The sequence below is a fragment of the Acomys minous genome (genome assembly GCF_964271855.1).
Source record: "Acomys minous genome assembly, chromosome: 10".
Lineage (NCBI taxonomy): Eukaryota > Metazoa > Chordata > Mammalia > Rodentia > Muridae > Acomys > Acomys minous.
In genome coordinates this window covers 4,204,869-4,226,424 of record NC_140491.1, presented here as the reverse complement: position 1 = coordinate 4,226,424, position 21,556 = coordinate 4,204,869, and the positions used below count along the sequence as shown (strand labels likewise).

General features: G+C 41.7%; 1 protein-coding gene and 1 long non-coding RNA gene across 3 annotated transcripts in view; one reads left to right on the top strand and one right to left on the bottom strand.

The window, feature by feature from the left end:
* GRXCR1 (glutaredoxin and cysteine rich domain containing 1) overlaps positions 1-21,556 on the top strand; it is a 143,291-nt gene that overhangs the window by 14,759 nt on the left and 106,976 nt on the right. Inside the window, exon 2 of one of the 2 annotated variants that reach the window (XM_084797289.1) lies at positions 17,890-18,378. In XM_084797289.1, the coding sequence (XP_084653415.1) occupies positions 17,995-18,378 (384 nt within the window). In that variant the 5' untranslated portion in view covers positions 17,890-17,994. The remainder of the gene's footprint in view (positions 1-17,889; positions 18,379-21,556) is intronic. The other variant, XM_084797290.1, reaches the window with a different exon arrangement.
* Positions 161-20,646, bottom strand: LOC311606193. Its single transcript, XR_014782256.1, has 3 exons — positions 20,631-20,646; positions 2,037-2,165; positions 161-269 (listed from the first exon to the last, which is right to left on the bottom strand). It is a non-coding gene; the product is annotated as an uncharacterized lncRNA (long non-coding RNA).

Sequence of the window (21,556 nt, the reverse complement as noted above, 5' to 3'; positions counted from 1 at the left end):
TAAGATCTTCTTGGATATTAAAATGTGAAGAGTGGTCATACTACGTAAGACTTTTTGTCCTGACCTGCAGGACTGTCAACAAAGACCCTGGAAGAGGGCGTGGGAGTGGCAAGGGACGAGAGACGCAAGAAATAAAGACAAGATGGCGGTCTGATCAAGTCTCGTTTATTGCGCTTACTGGGGCAGCTTATATAGGGAGGAAGCCGCGTTCTGGGTAAAACCGCAAAAAACAGGATGTTTCGTCAGCTGCAGGGTATTCTCAGGGTATTCTAGGCCAAGACAGAAGAGGAAGTTGGGTAAACATTTAGAAAAACAGCTATTCTGGTCCAACAGTGGAAAATTGCTGATGCTTGCTGTAGCTAAGACGATGTGGCACCTTGAAGCAGTTGTGCTATCAGTGAGCAGGCCGTATTGCCATGGCTCCTCACAGCTTTTTTCACTTATTTATTATTTATTTATTTAATCTCTTTACAACCTGGCCCCAGTCCCCTCCTTCCTCTTCCCCAAGTCTCATCCTCATGTTCCTCCCCATTTCCCCTCTCTTTCTTCTCAAAGAAGAGGAGGCCCCCAACGGGCACCCACCCGCCCTGGCACCTCAAGTTGCAGCAGGGCTAAACATATCTTCTCTGACTGGTCATGATATGTAAAGCGTACAGTATAAGAAATTACTTTAAAATTTGTGGGGAAGTAAATGCTTGGAGGGTTTTTACAGAGCCAGCCATCATCATTGGCTGTGACTGTTTCAGTTTTAGTGCTGGAAATTGCTGATTTGGGGAAAGCTCTTCTTCTAGGTTAAAACACTCCAGTTGATCACCCCAAAAAGTCCACAGAATGCCTTGCTTAGATTTCCACAAAAGAAACTGATGAGACATAAAGAAAACAAAACCAATTTTTCCACCTTTCCTTATAAAGTAACTTAGGAAACACAGCATGCAACCCCTGCAAACCTGCGTGGGTGTACAGATAGGTATTTCCTTGAGCTGAGGCCAATGGATATCCAAGCGAGGCATGTGTGGGAAAGCCTGCATTATTTCTTATGCTCTTAATTGTGGACCTCTCTGGTGTTCCTATGCATAGGCGTCAGTTCTGATTCAGTTTATGTGGCTTCTGTATGTAGGCACGCACTTCTAATTAATGCTGATGATCTGAACACTGTACCGGACCTGGAAACATTTTAACTTCTAGACTATATTGGTCAGAACTCCTATAATCAGAATGGCAAAAAACATGAACTGGGATGTTTTGAGGTGTGCCACGCTCAGGTCGTATAAGGGCTATACTCTTACTTGGTGGCTGTGATGTGGAAGTCTGGGCTTTGTCCATTTCCAAAAACAAAGAGAACAGTAGAAGGATGGATATCCACAGATTTTTCCACAACACAAATTTTTTGGATATTCCATTTAAATCAGTTTCCAACAAATAGATTGTTTTAGCTGTTTGCTTGAATTTGCTGTTGTATCTTGAGAAACATCTGTGCTTCAACAGCTGCTTGAGTTTGCAAATAATCATTGATGAAATATTCTGTTTTGTAGCCAGGATCATTACCTGATTACAATGAAAATTTCCTTAATTTTAAAATTTATTTCATTTAACTTTTGAGATTATAAAATAATTTTTATCATTTCCCATTTATTTTCCTCCCTCTAAACTGTCCGTTATACCCTTCTTCCTCTCTTTCAGATTCATAGCCTCATTTTTCATTAATTGTGTATGTGTATGTGTGTGTATATGTATATATATATATATATGCATTTGTGTGAATATCTATATGTATGTGTGTATGTGTATATGTATGCATGTGTGTTTGTGTATGATGTATATGCATATACATACATATTCCTAAAGACACAAACACCCCCTGCTCAGTCTGAATAATGTTACTTGTGTGCTTATGTTTCTTGGACTTACCGTTTGGTATTACATAACTAGTTGGTTCACTCTTCCTTGGATTTCCTGGTTGCCTGTAGTTCTTTGTGTAGGATTGGGGCCTCCTGGGCTCCCCTGTCTACTTTAGCATGTCTATCATCCTCACTCACCTTGTGTTTAGGGAGTCATGTTGGTGAAAATTTTGGGGTGTAGCTTCTGGCCTTGCAAGAAGACACAATCTCACGGCAGACTCCTGGATCTGCAGTCTTCCCACCGCCTCTTCCACAGTGATCCTGAGCCTGAGGTAGGAGAGGTGCCTTGAAGATGTAGCCATTAGGTTGATGTATAAGACACAACATGAAAGAGCCTCTTAGAAACAACAGAAGGAAAACAATGTAAAATTTGTCATCTTGTTACCTTATAATGGGTTATGTTTCCTGGAAAGCTTGGCGTCCCAGATGACTGGACAGAAAAAAGGAAGCTAAAAATGTCCTCAAAATAACAATAGTTTCCAGGTCCCATCCCACACTGCAGAGCTATTGGCAGGTGGTAGCTGCTTTGGAAGGAGAGAATGTGGCCAGGGTAGGCTTCCCATGCTTCACAGATGACCCCTTGCCCACGCACATATGGACAGCACTGACTGAACTTAGTGTGCTATTAAAAAAAGTCTAAAAGCAAAACAAAACAAAACAAAAAAACCAAACCAACCAAACAACTCTTTTCAAGATGATATTTGTAACTGCTGTTGGTTATCTTCTACATCACAGAGCATCACTGAAGATCTTGGCAGATATCTACCAGGTGTTAGAAACCCAATGAAGAAACAAACAAACAAACAAAAAAAACAAACAAAAAACAACCCCCCCCCCCAAACAAAAAACAAAAAAAGGCTAGGTGTGGTGTAGCACATCTTTAATCTTAGCACTCGGGAGGCAGAGGCAAGTGGATCGCTGAGTTCGAGGTCAGCCTGGTCTACATAGTGAGTCCAGGACAGCCAAGGCTACACAGAAAGACCCTATCTTAAAAAAAAAAAGAAACTCAGTGGAATTGAGGATTGTGAACATTTGATTGTTGTGTGAGGTCTTAAGGAAAACCTGTCAAATTTGAGTCTGGAACATCACTGGAACAAGTTCAAAGAGAGAACTCATGGTTCTTCATGTGGGTATATAAACACAGTGTGTGTGAGACTTCAGAGTCTAGGTATTTTTGTTAAGAATTGAAATGTCTGTATTCTGTTCGTAAATAGAGTGTGTGTGAGACTTCAGAGTCTAGGTATTTTTGTTAAGAGTTGAAATGTCTGTATTCTGTTCCACAGCCAATAAAATCTCAGTTGTGAAAGAGAATAATAAAAAAAAAACAGTGAAGGAACAGACTACAGGCAATAGTTCACTTTCTGAGACCACTGCCTCAGACTCCTTTGGAGTCCGCACAGTTGCAGGCTAAGCTGGGCAGCCTTTGATCCATCTTGAACAGATACCTAGAATGACAAGTCAGCTGCACTTCAGGGACGGCCAGTGTCTCCACAGACTACAGAGCGTCATTAAGGCTTGATTGTAATCTCCTGACATGACAGAAGTGAATTAGACAACAGGGACCGCCTGCTTGGCAGCTCTGAGGCACGGCAGATAAGTCGGGAGCAAACACAAGTGCTGAGGAAGAGGGGTACCAACAGAAGCTGGGAAGCCAGACAGGACTCTTTCATTCAGAGGGGTGAGTATTAATTAATTTATTTGGGGTAGGGAGATCTGATTTCTATGCTAGACCACAAGCTGTTGCCAGTGTAGTTGGGGACAACATCCCAGCAGCTACAGGACTATCGTGTACTGTTTGCATGGCTGGCCCTGCATCACATACACTGTCCTATGCCCACAGGACCGTGTTGTGTCATCAGAGTGCCAGCATCACATACACTGCCCTATGCCCACAGGACCGTGTTGTGTCACCAGAGTGCCAGCATCACATACACTGCCCTATGCCCACAGGACCGTGTTGTGTCATCAGAGTGCCAGCATCACACACACTGCCCTATGCCCACAGGAACTGTGTTGTGTCATCAGAGTGCCAGCACCACATACACTGCCCTATGCCCACAGGAACTGTGTTGTGTCATCAGAGTGCCAGCACCACATATACTGCCCTATGCCCACAGGACCGTGTTGTGTCACCAGAGTGCCAGCACCACATACACTGCCCTATGCCCACAGGACCGTGTTGTGTCATCAGAGTACCAGCAGCTCACTTGCCTTACTCTTCAGCCTTATTTTTATGTCACGTGCCTGCTCCTGGTTTCTCCAAAAGTTTCCCTGGAGCCTTGAAACTACCATGGTCGTTAGAACAAAGGAAATCATAAATGAATTAGAAGTTGTTATTCTTGTTAGGATGGTATGATTTTAAATATATAAAATATTGTCTTACTATACATTCAAGATGGGTCAAATGCTACCCAGAAAAAAGGCCTAGAAAATTAAATTTCACTGAAGAAGCTGTTAAGACTTTTGATGTCTTTATTTTCTGTCTCTTTTTCTCCTTTATCACTGCCAACAATACATTTTCTCTCTATATAATTGTTTCAAAAACAAAGACTGCTCTTCGACTTGTAGCTATGGAAGCACTTATTGAAGCAATTAACTTTCAAGGTCAAGAATGGAATGACATATTAATAAAATGCTAAAGTCAGTGAAAGTTTTTTGCAGCAACAACAACAACAGCAACAACAACAGCAACAACAACAACAACAACAACAACAACAACAACAACACCCAAACAAACTCCAGGTTTCCTGCCGAGAGCTGTTATTAAGTAGTAGTAACTCACTTTTAAAAATCTAACTTTTGCTAAAATTCATCAATATACAGTATTATAAGGGTGAATTTCTGTTTGTAAATTATATCTCTGTAGATGTGATGGTGAAACTATCTGAGGAATAATTATGCATTTTTATTTATTAACTATGGGGATAGACTGAGCTCACTTGAAAAAGCTGGACACGGGGTCTCAGCCGTGAAGTAGTCACACATTTACTTCCTGGGTGCGTTAGGCTGACATAGTTGGTTTCTTCTGTGATATTGTCCTTGGTGATGTGTTCCCTGTTCCCCTTCTTTCCCTGTTATCACTACTATTGTGCCCCTCAATTTACACACACCTGCTTGATACACTTTAGCATTGCCATCTTGAAATCTATAGAGTTGCCTTGTGCATACATTCATTTTCATTTGTTTTATTCTACGTACATACCATGTTATTGCCTATAGAAACTGTTCTATTTTTAAATTATCATATCCATAGTTAGCGCTAGGTATTAAGTATATTTCTGGGCTATGCATGAACTTATTTCATCGATTACAATTTCTACACAGTATTTGGAAATATTGTTTCTTCTAGTTTTTCACAAGGCAGTGTTGCAGTAAGTGTTCTCTTAATGGTTGTGAGGAGTGGGGGTCTTCTGCTCACCTTGGACTACTCCTGAGAACAAGGCTTGGTTAGAAGTTATTAATGAAAGTTTGACTGCATTAATGGTGCAGTAAACAAGGCAATAAAGTAAATAAAGAGGGAAACTGGACCTGCTAAATTATTTTATATTATAGACAAATAAAGTGCTAAATTTCTTTTCAGGTATTTAGGCAGTGGAAAAAAATATGGGGAATTAGAAAGATGGCTTAGTTAAGAGCACTGGATGCTTTTGCAAAGGACCTGGGTTCAACTCTCAGCACCCACGTGGCAACTCACAGCTGTCTGTAACTCCAATTTCAGAGGATCCAATGATGCATTCTTCTGATCTCCTTGGTTACTAGGCATGCATATGGTGCATATAAATAAATATTAAATATATATATATATAAAAACTATAAGACATAGCATGTCTTTCATGGAGAGAGAGATATGCAAGCCTAGGTTCTGGCCAGAAATATCTCAGGGCAGAATGTGTTTTTAAATCCTGGTTTTAGTAATAGATTTAGTTTACATAGCCAAGCTTCTCCCCCCCGCCCCCCCCCCCCGCCCCCTGCTTTGCAGTTTTTTTCCCAGGAAGCTTATGCAAATACATGCAATATTTACATTCATTCTATAATGATTCAATGCTTTCAGTTGCCTGATGGACCTATCAACTACTCTCCTGTTTTCTCACACCATCTCTGATATAACTCTTCCAATGCCCAGGTGATTCTTTTAGACCAATGTCCTGCTGAAAATTAGTTTAGGAGAACTTATCACTGGCATACTGTTCAATACACCTGAGATGAAGTATGGTGCCCATTCCCACAAAGTTAACAGACACATAGACTTCAGCAGAACAGTCAGTGTTTTCTGCGTATAGTGCAAGGTTATAAATAAAAAAGGGATTCAGAAATTTGTGTTCCAGGGAAAGTCAGCTTAGTGGCTAATTGTGATTTCCTTTCTTCCTTCTTTCCTTCCTTCCTTCCTTTCTTCCTTCCTTCCTTCCATCCTTCCCTCCTTTTTCTTTCATTTGAAATGTAATTCTGCACTCGGAAAATTCTGAAAAAGATGGAATACCTTTCAATAGAAATACTTCTTTGACAATAGGCTGTTTTTTTTTTCAACACACTATGGTCTGTAAGTGGATAGTATAACTTATTTATGAAGGACAAATACATTCTTTAACAAGATGTTTCAAGCACACTCTGAACTAGGAAATGCCTCATCTGTTTTTAAATTTGTACTTATCAGAACAAAGAATGATATTACAATGAACACTTTTTATAAGCATTATTCCTTTTAAACACGGATGACTGTGGGTAGCCTGGGAGCTCACGGAAGTTAAACACATTGGAATAGTCCGGTGCTGGCATTTGACCTCAGGAGGCTTGAAAGGAAGGTGTAGAGCAGACACCGGCTGCCCTGGGTGAGCACTGGGCTTGTTTGCCTGTGTGCTGGGTGAGATCGGAGCCCTGCTAGACACACGGAATGTACTGGAACAGCATCAACTGAGTAAATGGACCGATCAAAGAAATGGAGAGAAGGGTTTTGTAGCAAGGAAAGTAAAAGGATGAGCTGGGTTCTAGGACTTTCTGATCGACATGGAACTTTGATGTCAATGTGTCTTTGGACAATACATACTAAAGAGGGGGGGGAACAATAAATAGAAACAGTTTTATCTCATGTAATCTGGAAAGTAAATATTTTGACACTTGCCTCCTGGACTTGCTTTACTCTACCCTTTTGAAGATTGCTTTAGAGGACATAATTTATGTTACGGTGTAAGGTATCATATATGTTTTTTAAGCCTTCTTTACATCTTGTCAGAATTGAGCACAGGTACAGGTAAATGTGCTCATAAGTAACAATACCATTTTGTTTAAAATCAAATCAGATTTCTCTATAAGTAGCCTTCGTAAGCCCTACACGCGCTTGTAAACATGCGAGGGACCATAACGTATTTTCCTCCGATATAAGCTAGGCAGCCTTCTCCCACAGTTCTTCATTCCATCAGTTCATGATGTTAATGTTAGCATGAGATTCAACCACTGGGCTCAAGTTTTCCAATCTGTTAAAGTGGGTGCTTCGTAATCCCAAAGTCTCATGAACGTTTTAAGTTGAAATAAAGCAACAGGAAGCACTGTCTAGTTGTTCTCCCAGTTCATTCCTTCCCATCTTTATCCTTGCCAGACTGAACTTCAGCAGCCATTGCATTTACACTATAAGATGCCCTCAGCACTGGCAAGGGCATGTCTTGGTAGTTTCATAAGATTATCATAAAGTTATCATCATAAAAAAGTTATCATAAAATGCCTGAAAGACCTGAGCCAGTTCCCTCCAAGGAGTAAGGGGTGATATGTTTTGTGACTTTAGCCACAGAGTCACAAGTGAACGGAACTGAGGGCCTGGGAGGAATAGCAAGGGCCAGGGGAGGAAGAGTCAGTGGAAGAAATGAAAGGAGAGAAGGAAATTCCAGATGCCTCTGACAGGACAGCTTTATTAGACAGCACAGTGATTCCACAGGGACAGCAAAGAAACGAATGGCTAGTCCTCTGGATCCCATGAGGTCTGCACAGAATGATGGAGCACTTCCTTTGTGATAAACACGTTCTTTCTGGTTGGCCCTTCCTGCATGTTGGGAAGCACCATGACCCATGCTTACACTTTTGCAAATGTAAAGATGCGGCCCAGTGATGGCAGCATCTGTAGTATAGGCTGGAGATAGATCCTTGTTTTATGAATCACTAATAAAGGAAAATCAAAGTGCTGCCAACTTAACTGTACATAGATTTTATAGTCATCTGAAAACGTTTTGTCACTTGAAAATTTTATTTTAAAGGAATGGAAGGCATTTGGGTATACGTTCCTCTCACATGTTCTCACATGTTCCTCTCACATGTTCTCACATGTTCCTCTCACATGTTCTGAGCACACATAGGAGGTCAGTGTGTGTGAAATGAATGGATTTGACGACTCTACTAGTTAGTTTTATGTCAACTTGACACAGCTAGAGTCACTTGAAAGGAAGGACCTTCATTCGAGAAAGAGCCTCCATAATATCCAGCTGTAGGGCTGGGTCATTTCTTAATAATTGACTGGAAAGGCCACAGTTCATGGTGGTAGGTGCTATTCCAGAGCTGATGGTCCTGGGTTTTATAAGAAAGCAGGCTGGGCAATTCATGTGAAGCAAGCCAGTAAGCAGCACCCCTCTGTTGGGAGGACCTTGCTCTTTCAGCTAGCAGTCCTCCCAGTCTAGATAGCCTTTCTGAGCTTGGAACTAGATGGAGGACTCTCTCTCCTTAGCAGGGCATCCTACGCTCTACCTGACCTCATCTGGAGAGTGTCTTTAGGCACAGATGGTCCTAACCACATTTGATATGTGGCCTTTGACATAGCTCCCTGCTAGCTGTACCCTCCCTGTATCTATAGGTACTGTGTTCCCATTCATATGGGGTAGCTAGTTCCAACTAATTATGTACACCTGTCCTGGGAGCCACTCACCCACTCCCCAGGGACTATATAGCCTTTGCTCTCCTCAAATAACTTGAGCTATCTCCTTGAAGTGCTTCCTGGAGTTCATTCTCTGTCATACTTGGGGCCTTCTGAGGCCTTTGCCTCACCTTCTGCTCCTGCTGCCTTTGTGGGATGGTGGCCAGCAGCCCCCACCCCAGAGAAGAGGAGACCCACACCTTCTCCATGGCTTCTGCATCAGCTCCTGCCTCCAGGTTCTTGGTCTGTTTGAGTTCCTGTCCTGACTTCCTTCCATGATGACTAGGGCTGTGGAAGTGTAAGCCGAACAGAACCTTTCCCACCCAAGCTGCTTTGTAACAGTAACTCTAGCTAAGACATGACCCTGTGCCCACACCTAAAGTCAGTCTTCTGCTCTGTGTCTCAGCTAAGGAGCACTGGTGTGTGTGTGTGTGTGTGTGTGTGTGTGTGTGTGTGTGTGTGTGTGTGTGCGTGTGTGTTTCTTCCTCACAGTGAACTCAGTCCTCCCTGAAGTCAAGAGCACTGGCAGCGATGTATCACTTTATACAAAGGTGCTTTGCTTTTGTCTCCAGAATTTTCTTCCAAGCTAGTGATGGCTGTGAGTTTTGTCCTACGTGCAGCGATGGCAACTATACTGTCCTTGTCACCCATTGATCCAAGGGCCTGATGTGCAATGGCCTCAGAAATGTTGAATGTGGAAAAAAATTCAAGCATTTTAGCACTGATGAAACACACTAGGAATTCTCTCACTCCTAGGATCCCAGGAATCTTCCTTCACGCACTGCATATCAGATGGAGCTTTTCACTGATGTGCACCAAAGGGCCGCGTGTTGCAAGCTTTCACGATCTCGGAGAACACCGTTCCCAAATTACAGTGGTTGTGGACCTTCATCTGATGGATGTCAGGACCTCAGGCCTCTCAACTCCAAAGCCTCAGTGATTATTTCAGGAAAGGAGATTCATAAAAACAAACAAACAAACAAACAAAACCCCCCACCAATCTGTTGGGTCATTCCCAGTTGTCCTGACTCTCCTCATTGACTTATGCTTCTTGATAACTATGTACCCCTGAGTTGCCTAGGTGTTGCCTCTTATTCTCACCCCTGGTGAAGCTGTAATGTCCACGTAGAGAGGGGTGGTCTTCTAATGTTCCCACAACTGCAAATCTCACAGATGTAGTTTTCCCGCAGAGATGGCAACACCAGTCCCCTCCTTGACTCCTTTTATCCTCTGGGTTCCTAAGCAGCAAGACTTATTTCTAGAGTTCATCGAGTTTGACCAACTTTGGGCTGTTGCATCTGCTGTCTTTTGGCTCCAAAGCAGCTGAACTTTAACAAAGGGGATACATTTCATGATGTCATTTCAGAAATTCGCTGGCATCTCTCACCAGGATTCTTTCTTAATCCTTCATCATGAAAGCTGATGTATAATATACTCTCTGTTCTCTCTTCACTGAAGCATGTTTAATCTACAAACCAGTGGTGGACCACTGCGTGTATTTGTGGAGGAATGTCTCGAGTGGATGTAACAACTGTCAATACAGGGGGAGGTAATCCCCCTCAGGAACAGTCATAGGGGAGGGGAATAAGGGGAAAATGGGAGGGAGGGAAGAAAGGGAGGATACAAGGGATGGGATAACCATTGAGATGTAACAAGAATAAATTAATAAAGGAGAAAAATAAATAAATAAAAACTCAAAAAAAAAAGCCTTGTTTAACCAATTAGCTGGGCAGAAGGACAGAAAGTGGAAGGCAGGACTTCCTGGAGAGGTGGAGGAGCTGGGAGTTGACAGAGTTGATGGTTGACAGAGATGGGGTCGGCAGAGAGAAGTGGTCCGAAAGGATCAGGTTGGCAAGTCCTTGGCATATATGTAGGTTTTGAGGATTAGAGTAGTAGCCGGGCTTGGTGGTGCACACCTTTAATCCCAGCATTTGGGAGGCAGAGGCAGGTAGATCGCCATGAGTTCGAGGCCAGCCTGGTCTACAAAGTGAGTCTAGGACAGCCAAGGCTAACACGGAGAAACCCTGTCTCGAAAAACAAAACAAAACAAACAACAAAAAAAGAGGATTAGAGTAGTTTATTTTAGTTTATGTTAGATTAGTAGCAGTTTAGATTCTGCCCAGCATAGTGCTTGCAGCTTTGAGTTACATTTCAGTCTCTTTGTGTCAGTTAATGGCTTCCTAGGCCGAACAGATGCATTTTATTGTAACACATATTAATTTATGAAGAATAGATAAGTAGTGGAGACATAGGAGTCCATGTGCTAAAATGCTGGTTTTCTTAATTTGCAAACAACCTCTTCTCTGTAATGAATTTAAGAGTCCCAATTTCTTGAAAGTGAGCATTTCCTGACATGTCATTTGTGAATATCTTCCCATTGCTGGTAGTCAAGATAACTGATCAAAGGCTGTTACTGTTTCTAGTATGACTGGCAGAATCATTCTGGAAAAAGATTCCATATGCCAAAGAGAGATTTAAGCCAAATAAGACAGATTATAGAAGTGTTATATTACAGGCAGATTTACATGTACAAAATCTTTGGAGAGTGACTTACTTCATAAGATCTGTGGGTCATAAAAATACGTCTTGGTGTTTTGTGGCCCTGACCCCTTCTTTGTGTAACTGGTAGTTTTATACAATTAGCTGGACGCCATATTTTTCTGGTGTGATTATTTTTTCCCAATTAGAAACCTTGTAAGTTATATTTCATCATGCTTTCTCTTTAGAGGAACTTTCTTGACTGACCTCTTTGGGGCACCTTTCACACCTCTGCCCCTAAAAAAAAAATCTGTCTCAATTATTTGTAAAGTAAAAACTACAATCACAACAGATGAACAAAAGCATCGTCACTTCCCAAAATGAGCACAGGTTTCCTCTGGCTTGCTGCCTCTGTTTTGCCTCTCATTGCCAGTGTTAACCTTCTTTCTCAGACAGCAGTCTCTGTTTCCTTGGCAACAGCGATAGGCTAATGGAATTAGAATGTCTCAGGGCACCATTCTAACATCATGCTTTTGGAAAAAAAAGAAAATAATGCAACTGAGAAATGTAATTTGTAACAACATAGGGTCAGGTGCCTATTCTTTTTAAGCTTATGTCATTTACTGGTACAAGGATATATATATATATATATAATATTAAATATATTAAAATATATTATATATTAAAATTTCAGTGATTTGAAAATATCAGCCATAAAAATAACACAAGAAGTCTGTATTAAGTTAGAGATTTCTGATATGTAAGTTTATCAATAGGATACTCTCTAAGGGTATCTCTCTTTCTTCCTTCCTTCCTTTCTTTCTTTCTTTTTTTTTTTTTACATCAAAGGTTTGGAAGTTCTATACTCTCTATGAGGCACAGAGAATGAAATGCCACTCTGAGGACTTGGCCTCTGAAGCTTCCACATTCAGCACTGGCATTGGTTTAAAATCTGTTTTGGAAAACTGCTTCTTGTTCCTGCATTCACCCTCTGTCACCATAATGAAGACGGGAGACAACCATAAAGAGAAGATGCGTCCGTGGCCCACAGCTTTGGAGGCTTTACCTCAGGAGTGGTTCACGGCCAGCAACCAACTTCTAGTGTTTTCAAGAAGAAAACCAGAAGAGCGAATGTGACGCCTGAAACTCAGCAGCGTACAAACGGATGCCATCTTTACTGTGATTCAGGGCATTGACAATCCAAGGACCTGGTTAAAATGACTTCCCACTGCACAGCGCTGTACCAGACATGGAAGAGTGGTGGGGAGCAAGGTTTTGAACGAGTTTAACCACTTTATTCTGATGCTGTATCTTTTCTATAATTAAGATATCGTTAGCTATTCCTTCCAGTAACAAAACGGACACAAACGAGGAATGCTCAGACTTAGATCTAGCTCCTAGGTTAGTGTTTGTACAAGTGAGTGAAGAAAAAGTATTTTAAAATCGGATTAATGTGTAACAGTGCTGTTCACAGGTGTCCTTTGATGACTAGAACTCTGCACAGCCTCTATGATTTGTTGTTACTTTAGGTGAACGTATGCCATTGGCGTCAAGCATACTAATACTTGCTATGTTCCTGGGTGATATGACCTATCCCGTGGTTTTAGGTTTTAGAGAGGAAATTAAAGGCTGGACAGGGAAAGCAGGGTCTTGTTTTTTGTTTTGTTTTAAACATAGTATTTTTTTTTGTTGATAATTTGTGAATTTCACAAGGGTCGGGGTGTGGGCCTGGGAGAGTCCTATTTTAAGAGGAGTTTTATAAAATAGAAATTATAACTCTCTTCACTCATTCTGATGTTATAAATTTTCTGAACAAACTTTCTCGTTTTTTTTTCTTAAGGAAACCAATTTTATTTATTTTTATGTTTTTTATTTTATTAATTTATTCATATTACATATAAATTGTTATCCCATCCCTTGTATCCTGCCATTCCTCCCTCCCTCCCATTTTCCCCTTACTCCCCTCCCCTATGACTGTGACTGAGGGGGACTTCCTCCCCCTGTATATGATCATATGGTATCAAATCTCTTCTTGGTAGCCTGCTATCCTTCCTCTGAGTGCCACCAGGCCTCCCCATCCAGGGGACATGGTCAATATGTGGCACCAGAGTTCCTGTGAAAGTCAGACCCCACTCTCCACTCAACTGTGAAGAACATCCTGTCCATTGGGTAGATCTGGGTAGGGGTTCGAAGTTTACTGCATGTATTGTCCTTGGCTGGTGCCATAGTTTGCACTGGACACCTGGGCCCAGATCTGCCCATCATAATATTCTTCTTATAGATTTCTAGGACCCTCTGGATCCTTCTATTTCCCCATTCTCCCATGCTTCTCTCATCTAGAGTCCCAATAGGATGTCCTCCCCTCTGACCCACATTCCTGGTTAGTGAAGACTTTCATGGGACATGCCCCTTGGGCTAGTATGCAGATATAAGTGAATATATACCATTTGAGTCTTTCTGCTTCTGGGTTAACTCACTTATTATGATCATTTCTAGTTCAATCTATTTGTCCACAAATTTTGGAGATTCCTCGTTTTTAATAGCTGAGTACTATTCCATAGTGTAAATGTACCACAGTTTTTTTTTTAAATCCATTCTTCTACTGAGGGGCACTTAGGCTGTTTCCATGTTCTGGCTATTATGAATAAGGCTGCTATGAACATGTTTGAGCAAATGTTCTTGTTGTGTGCTGGTGCATCTTCTGGGTATATTCCAAGGAGTGGAATAGCTGGGTCTTGAGGAAGCCTTAGTCCCAGTTTTCTGAGATAGTGCCAGATAGATTTCCAAAGTGGCTATACTAGTTTGCATTCCCACCAGCAATGAAGGAGTGTTCCTCTCTCTCCACATCCTCACCAGCATGTGGTGTCACTTGAATTTTTGATCTTAGCCATTCTGATGGGTGTAAGATGGAATCTCAGAGTTGTTTTGATTTGCATTTCCCTGATGACTAAGGAGGTTGAGCATTTCTTTAAGTGTTTCTCAGCCATTTGATATTCCTCTGTTGAGAATTCTCTGTATAATTCTGAGCCCCATTTCTCAGTTGGGTTATTTGGTTTGGCGATGTTTAATTTCTTGAATTCTTTATATATTTTGGATATTAGACCTTTGTCAGATGTAGGGTTGGTGAAGGTCTTTTCCAAGTCTGTAGGCTGTCACTTTGTTCTGTTGACTTAAGGACATTTACACATATTCTCACAGAATTGAACGTACTTCGACTCTCAGGTTTCACACATCAGTATCTCTTAATTTTGGTAGACTCTGGTATAGTGCCTCCTCTTCCTAAAGGTTTTTCACTCCCACATGAGTCTAAAGGAGAATTCTCTACTCTGTGTTTTTCCATTGTACCCAGTTTTGTATTCTTTGTCATTCGTTTTACATTTTTATTCTGTTTTTATCTCTGTATTATGTGTTGTCAGTTTACCCTGAAACAGGGATCATGTTTATTTTTTTCACATATGTAGTCTAGACCCAGAAATTATAATATTTAGCGGGTGCTCAATAAACATTGCTGAACGAATAATTACAAGTGTAGTTATGAAGGAGTAAAAGAAATTCATGATGAGGGGGCATACAAGGGTGTCAAAGGATTAAAATGTGACAAACAATAAACAGATCCTTGAAAACGGGTAATGAGTGGGACATGGGCAGCTACAGCTATTTCTTTGACACAGAGTGTCCAGGAGCCAATTTTAAATAGAACAAGGTTGTATATTTAGAGAGAGATGCCAAAACCGAGAAGTTCAATCATTTCAAGGGGAAAAAGTTCATATGTACACACCATACTCCGTATTAACTAGAGGTACTTTTTAAACTAAGAAAACATGCCATAATTTTCATATTTATATTTCCCACATGTATGCTAGTTTTTTTTTATATTTGAGCAATTTTTAAGATCTACATGAGGAATACTCATTTCCTGATTGAATGAAGGATGCGAAGATTGGTCTACTGAGCATAAGTCTAATTTTATTTTAGCTTAAGGTAGATGTGAATTATAATTATTAAGGGTGTATTATACACTGAGCATATAGTTTTCATGCTAGAGTTGCTTCTGCTAGTGTCAGAAACCTATGCGAAGGAGAGAAATGTTTCGTTAGAATGACTAGAAATTTTAGAACATTTTAAACACACATCCAAAAAGTGTGTATTATATGTACATGGATGCACATGTATGGATAATATTTTATAGAACTTTTTAAGTGAGTCATCTCCTTTTCAAGGATGAGCTAAAAGGCCAGCAGACTCAGAGTTAGCACGTATTTTAGTAGGGGAATATACTATGATTTAAAAATAGGCATCTTACGCCTCAACGTCCAGATTTTCCAGAATATGCAGTATCAAATGGGGGAAGGCAAGAATATTAGCATAATTAAATTAATGATAGAGGAAGGTACTGCATGTTATTAAATGAACGAGTAAGATAGTAAATGCAGTATGAACTTGTATTTGACTCTGTGGCCTTATATATGCAAATAATATATACATGTGTGCATACCCACATATAAATTCACAGATTATATTATAAATATATGATATAATTTCTTAGTACATAGTCATATGAGGAATAGTGGTGATGATTCTAAAGTTCTCTTTGACTCTGACAGGCTCAGTGCATTATTTTTTGTCTTTTAATAAGTGATTTTTCTTTAATTATAAATGCTCTTGTTAGTTCTTTGGCACGTTCATCTTGATCATATTTACCAACTCTTCCCTCAACTTCTTCAAGACCCGTCCCCATCTTGCTACCCCGTCAACGTCATCATGCCCTCTCTCTTTTTAAAACTTAATAGCTCATCAACTCCAATTTGTGCTGTCCATGTGCGTGTGAGTGTGGGGCCATCCAACAGCAGCATGATTGACTCACCAGAGTTCACTTTTGTAAAGTGAATAAATAAATAAACTTCTATATAAAAAAAAAAAAGAAACTGAATCTCCCTTCTCCAGAATCCATCAAATGTCCATGGCACCTCAGTTAATGGTACTACAAATCTGGTTAAGAACCCAAGACTGGGGAACTCACAGTCTCCAAGGATAAACCCACCAACTATTATTTTGATAAATGCACATAGTTTCAAACTACCCTACAAATTAATCTTGCTTTTCTCATAGATTAGTATAGCTCTCACATGTCATCAGAGATATTTCTTTGTGTGGTGGATGATAGTTAAATCAGAAACTCACAACTGCTCCAAGTGCAGAGATAAATAACTGTGGAGTGCTTAGCCACAAATGGCGCCACACGGCCTCTGCAAGGCTCAGGGACCTTTTCAGAAAAGATTATAAGAACTAGACATCAGAGAGGACAGGAACAAAACTGTGTTTTTTGGACATGGCAAGACTGGAGACACACGAACTCACAATGTGTACGTGACCACGCAGATATGGGAAGGAGATCATATCGCCTCAATATGTGTTCTAACTGTCTTGGTCCATGAGGGATTAATGGCTTCTGCTCATATTTTATTGTCCATTGCTAGCACCTTATGATTTCTCTCCTTAAAAATGAAAAGCCAAGTGACCTGCTCAGCTTTGTAAGCATTGGACCATCTCCACTCTACACACTGGAATATGCACACATTTTCAGTGCGCGCAGCGAGATTATTAATGCCTTTTGTCTTCGATTTTTTTCTATTGAGTACTTTCTGAATTTTGAAAAGTGGTATAAACAAAGACCTTAGATTAAAACTTACAAATATTGATTGTAAAATGCAACGTGGGTTAGTTGACTCTCCCCTTTTCTGGGATGCAGACAGATTGCCACACTCACTGGTAACATTTCCGCACAAGCTTACAACGTAAAAGCAGTTCTCCCCTCTGCCCCCTCCCGCTGCATGTGCTTGCCAGATAGGAAACACACCAAGCTCTTGCAGAGGACCTGCTCTGTATGAGCATGACTGGGTGAGGCATCTCTCAGTGCCCATCGCCTGGATCGCTGTGGCTGATCTGGCTGGCCTGGAGGATTTTCCATTCTTCCTTTGTTGTTCCACCTCTCCTTTCCAAACCCCGCCCTGCATCACTGAGAACACTTCCCACTAGCACCAGGAGGGACACAAGCAGCCTGAAGCTTCCACGCCTATGGTGTGTTCAAAGCTTGCCTTTAACAAAGTGCCACAAGCACGAAGATGTCTTGAAAATTCACCTTAGGCATTGTTGATGCAGACTAACCAGCTGCTTAATTAGAATTAACACTGCAGGTTGTATGAGCCATGCAGCATGCTGGCTGTCCCTTTGAAAGGTGGCCTGGAGAGAGCGAGAGAAGGAACTCGCACGAACAGAAGGCTGGGCATCTGTACCCTACGCATTTCATTCGAGATTCTATTTCTGACCTCGGTTCTAGGCAGTAAACTGTCCAGTTGTTTCTGCTAAGGTCATTTTCAACACTCATCATCTGCTTTGACATTCAAGCCTTTTATGCCCTTGCCGCACACTTATTTTCTGTCTCACCTCAGGCCTCTTTCTTGCACTTGTTCCGTCGGAGTCCACCATGGGTGTTTAATATTTAAAGGCTGGGATCATTTTGCAGGTTTTAGTTTAATGGTAACCATAGCACACATGCGTATCCATTATTGATAGCCAAGGCACACCGCATGTCCTTGTGCATCCTCCTTTTTTTCGCTGTCACAGGAGGGCTGCCGCCTCCGGAACTCTGCTCTGCTGTTGCTGTGGCGAGGGGGTGAACTGACAGCGGATCCATTATGGTGTGAACTGTTCGTGTGGGTGGAGGTGACCATGCTAAGAAGGGACACAAAGCCAGAAAGTGACAGGCCACGGAAAGTCCGGTTTCGGATAGCCTCGTCTCACAGTGGGAGAGTTCTGAAAGAGGTCTATGAGGATGGGCAACCACCAGGCTCTCTGGATTCTGAATGCGCCAGTGTCTGTGGAATAGACGGACTGAGTGACTCTGAGGGACATCAGAATGGCCACATTGGATCAGAAGACAGCGAACACGAGAGAGACCAGGACAACTTGCTGGTGTTGGCCAGGACAGCCAGTGAGAAGGCTTTTGGTACAAGAAGAGTCAACATTTTAAGCAAAAATGGTACAGTCAGAGGCGTCAAATACAAAGTGAGTGCTGGCCAAGCTCTGTTTAACAATTTGACCAAAGTGTTACAGGTAAGTCACTACAGTCTCCTGCTCTGAGCTTTGTTCCTCACTCAGCATCTCCACCCCTCTCACTCAGTTCTCCGGGGTAGAGCCCACGTCTTATTCTTCCAGACTCCGTGGGGCACTCTCCATCCAAGACACTGTGTGCACAGCCATCCACTAAGCACAGGCTCACTGTTCTTGGAAAAATAGATTGCCTTCTCATAATGAAATTCATTCTATGTGAGTGATCTTCTCTGGTGTGTGATGACTAGCACAGGGTCTCTCTTAACAAAGAAAGAAGACAGCAGACTATAGTGTTTAAAGCATTTCTTCAAAACCCGGATGTCAATTTCTTCCTGATCTATCATCCTTAAATCAACATCCTTTGCCACTTATGTTGATAGCTACACTAGAAAAAGCTAAGTGCTAATGTTCAGTATTGATGGGTTCAGTGGGACAATTATAAAGGCATAAAGATGAACAGGACTTTCTCCCATTTTGGGGGAAGATGTGTACTTTTTTTTTTTTGAGTCCATCTCTCCATTAATTTGTTCCCAACAGCTTTAGAGTAGGACTTGGAAAAGCGATACAAATACAAACAGAGATAAAGACTTCACAGCAAAGTAGCTTGAGATGTGCAAGGTTCTGCTCATGAACATAGGTATGTGTTATTTAGGTCCAGTGCCCTTGAAAATGACCTAATGTTTGGAAAAATGTTTCAAATTTCATGAAAGTACTAGTAGAATTATTTTGTTGTTGCTGTTAAAAAATATCAGCCCAGGAATAGTATTTATAATAATTACCATTAAAGTGGCAACTCATTGTTTTCACTGTAATTCTACCATCTATTATTTTTAATAATTAAATAAATGACCTCTCTCAATAAACTATCAATGTGTCTACTTTCTATAACAAAGCAGGAAGGACAGGGAGAAAGGGTTTCGACCTAAATGTCACTCCAATACATTTTACATCAAAGGAAGTTTATGAAAACATCAAATCATAGAAATTTATAAAAACAGATTTAGGTCTTAACCAAAGGAAAACAGAGCAGCTAAGAGAGGTGGTTATTTACAAAGTAGAACTTACTCATTCAAGAGTTAATAGACTAAGGATGAGGTAGGGATCAAAATAAGAGACTGATAATCATGCTTGGACCTGGTGGCACACGCCTTTGATCCCACCACTGGGGAGGCAGAGGCAAGCAGATCTCTGTGAGTTCGAGGCCAGCCTGGTCTACAATGCAAGTCCAGGACAGCCAGGCTACACAAAGAAACCCTGTCTTGAAAAACCAAAGAGAGAGAGAGGGAGAGAGAAAAAGAGACAGGGGTGGAGGAGGGGTGTGTCCTTGCATAAATTTTCAGAGATGTGTCTACTGATTTGAAGAAAACCTTACAGGAATGAGCGTTGCCCGTTACAAACATTGTTAAAGTCAAGGTGTAGTCCAAGCTGTGTATGACAGTAGATTCTACAGTGTGTTCGTTCCCTGTGGTTAACCCAGCTTGTCAGTATTTCAATTGCTTGGTGGGTTGCAGGTTTGTTCATACAACTTCTATTTTCATTTTAGTATTTTGATTTGCATTTGTTTATCTAAAAAACCTCTTACTTACGAATAAATATCATAAACTCTGAAACCTACAAAGGGAACTCTATTTTCCACTCTCTGCTTCACCCCAGTAATGCTACAGATGCACAACTGAGAAGCAAAGGAAACTTCAAAGCCAAACTTTGCCACTAGATTATCTTTACCACCTCTATCTGCATAACTGGGTGAACAATTTCATCAGAACAAATCTAGCAAAACTGTTCCTGAAAATCTCATCTACCACAAGCTTTAAAGTAATGAGCATTTGCAATCGCAAGGTTTTGGCATTATCTTTAGTTTCATTATAACCATCATGCCATGAAATGAGGGTTTTGTTTGTTTGTTTGTTTGTTTGTTTTGCTCTCTTCAGGGAGAAATTTAGGTTAAAGGAGCTCGGGCTTGGACCAAGGCTGCCAGTTGCACTGCACAAAGGGGCTCAATTCAGTTCACTGTAAGAACACATTGTAGTGTTGTGTAAGATGAGCAAAAAGGCTTTTGGAGCATTGTGTAGAGAACAGATTTGATTCCTTGCTACTTGATAAAGGATGTGCACGTCGTGAAGGGTGCCCTGTATCTTGTCTTGGGATGATGGAGGTAGACAGGTTCACACAGGTTACTCACCGTAGTAGAGAAGGTAGCAGAGAGGCACGGAGGCTCACAGTAGGGGCTGGTCATCCCATCACCCCATGCTCACAGTGGAGGCTGGTCATCCCATCACCCCATGCTCACAGTGGGGCCCAGTCATCCCATCACCCCATGCTCACAGTGGAGGCTGGTCATCCCATCACCCCATGCTCACAGTGGAGGCTGGTCATCCCATCACCCCATGCTCACAGTGGAGGCTGGTCATCCCATCACCCCATGCTCACAATGGAGGCTGGTCATCCCATCACCCCATGCTCACAGTGGAGGCTGGTCATCCCATCACCCCATGCTCACAGTGGAGGCTGGTCATCCCATCACCCCATGCTCACAGTGGAGGCTGGTCATCCCATCACCCCATGCTCACAGTGGAGGCTGGTCATCCCATCACCTCATTCTCACAGTGGAGGCTGGTCATCCCATCACCCCATGCTCACAGTGGAGGCTAGTCATCCCATCACCCCATGCTCACAGTGGAGGCTGGTCATCCCATCACCCCATGCTCACAGTGGAGGCTGGTCATCCCATCACCTCATGCTCACAGTGGAGGCTGGTCATTCCATCACCCCATGTTCACAGTGGAGGCTGGTCATCCCATCACCCCATGCTCACAGTGGAGGCTGGTCCTCCCATCACCCCATGCTCACAGTGGAGGCTGGTCATCCCATCACCCCATGCCAACTCCCGGCTGGGACTTCGTGGATCTGTATTTTCCATAACTTGTGAAGTGTAAGCAGCAAACTTCCTGCATGCCACCATAACTTAATGACACACTTCAGGAAGGAAAAAGTGAGTGGCTAGTTTCTTGGACATCTGGTTGAGGTTTCGATATACAGCCCGCTTTACTGAGCAAGGAACTATGATCAAAGAAACAGATCTTTCTTCCTGTTTGAGGTTATAAAATCTTAAAGCACTCAACTTGAAACTTGAGGGGAAGTGCTAAATAAAGATAAAACCATGCAGAGGACCTATGAGATG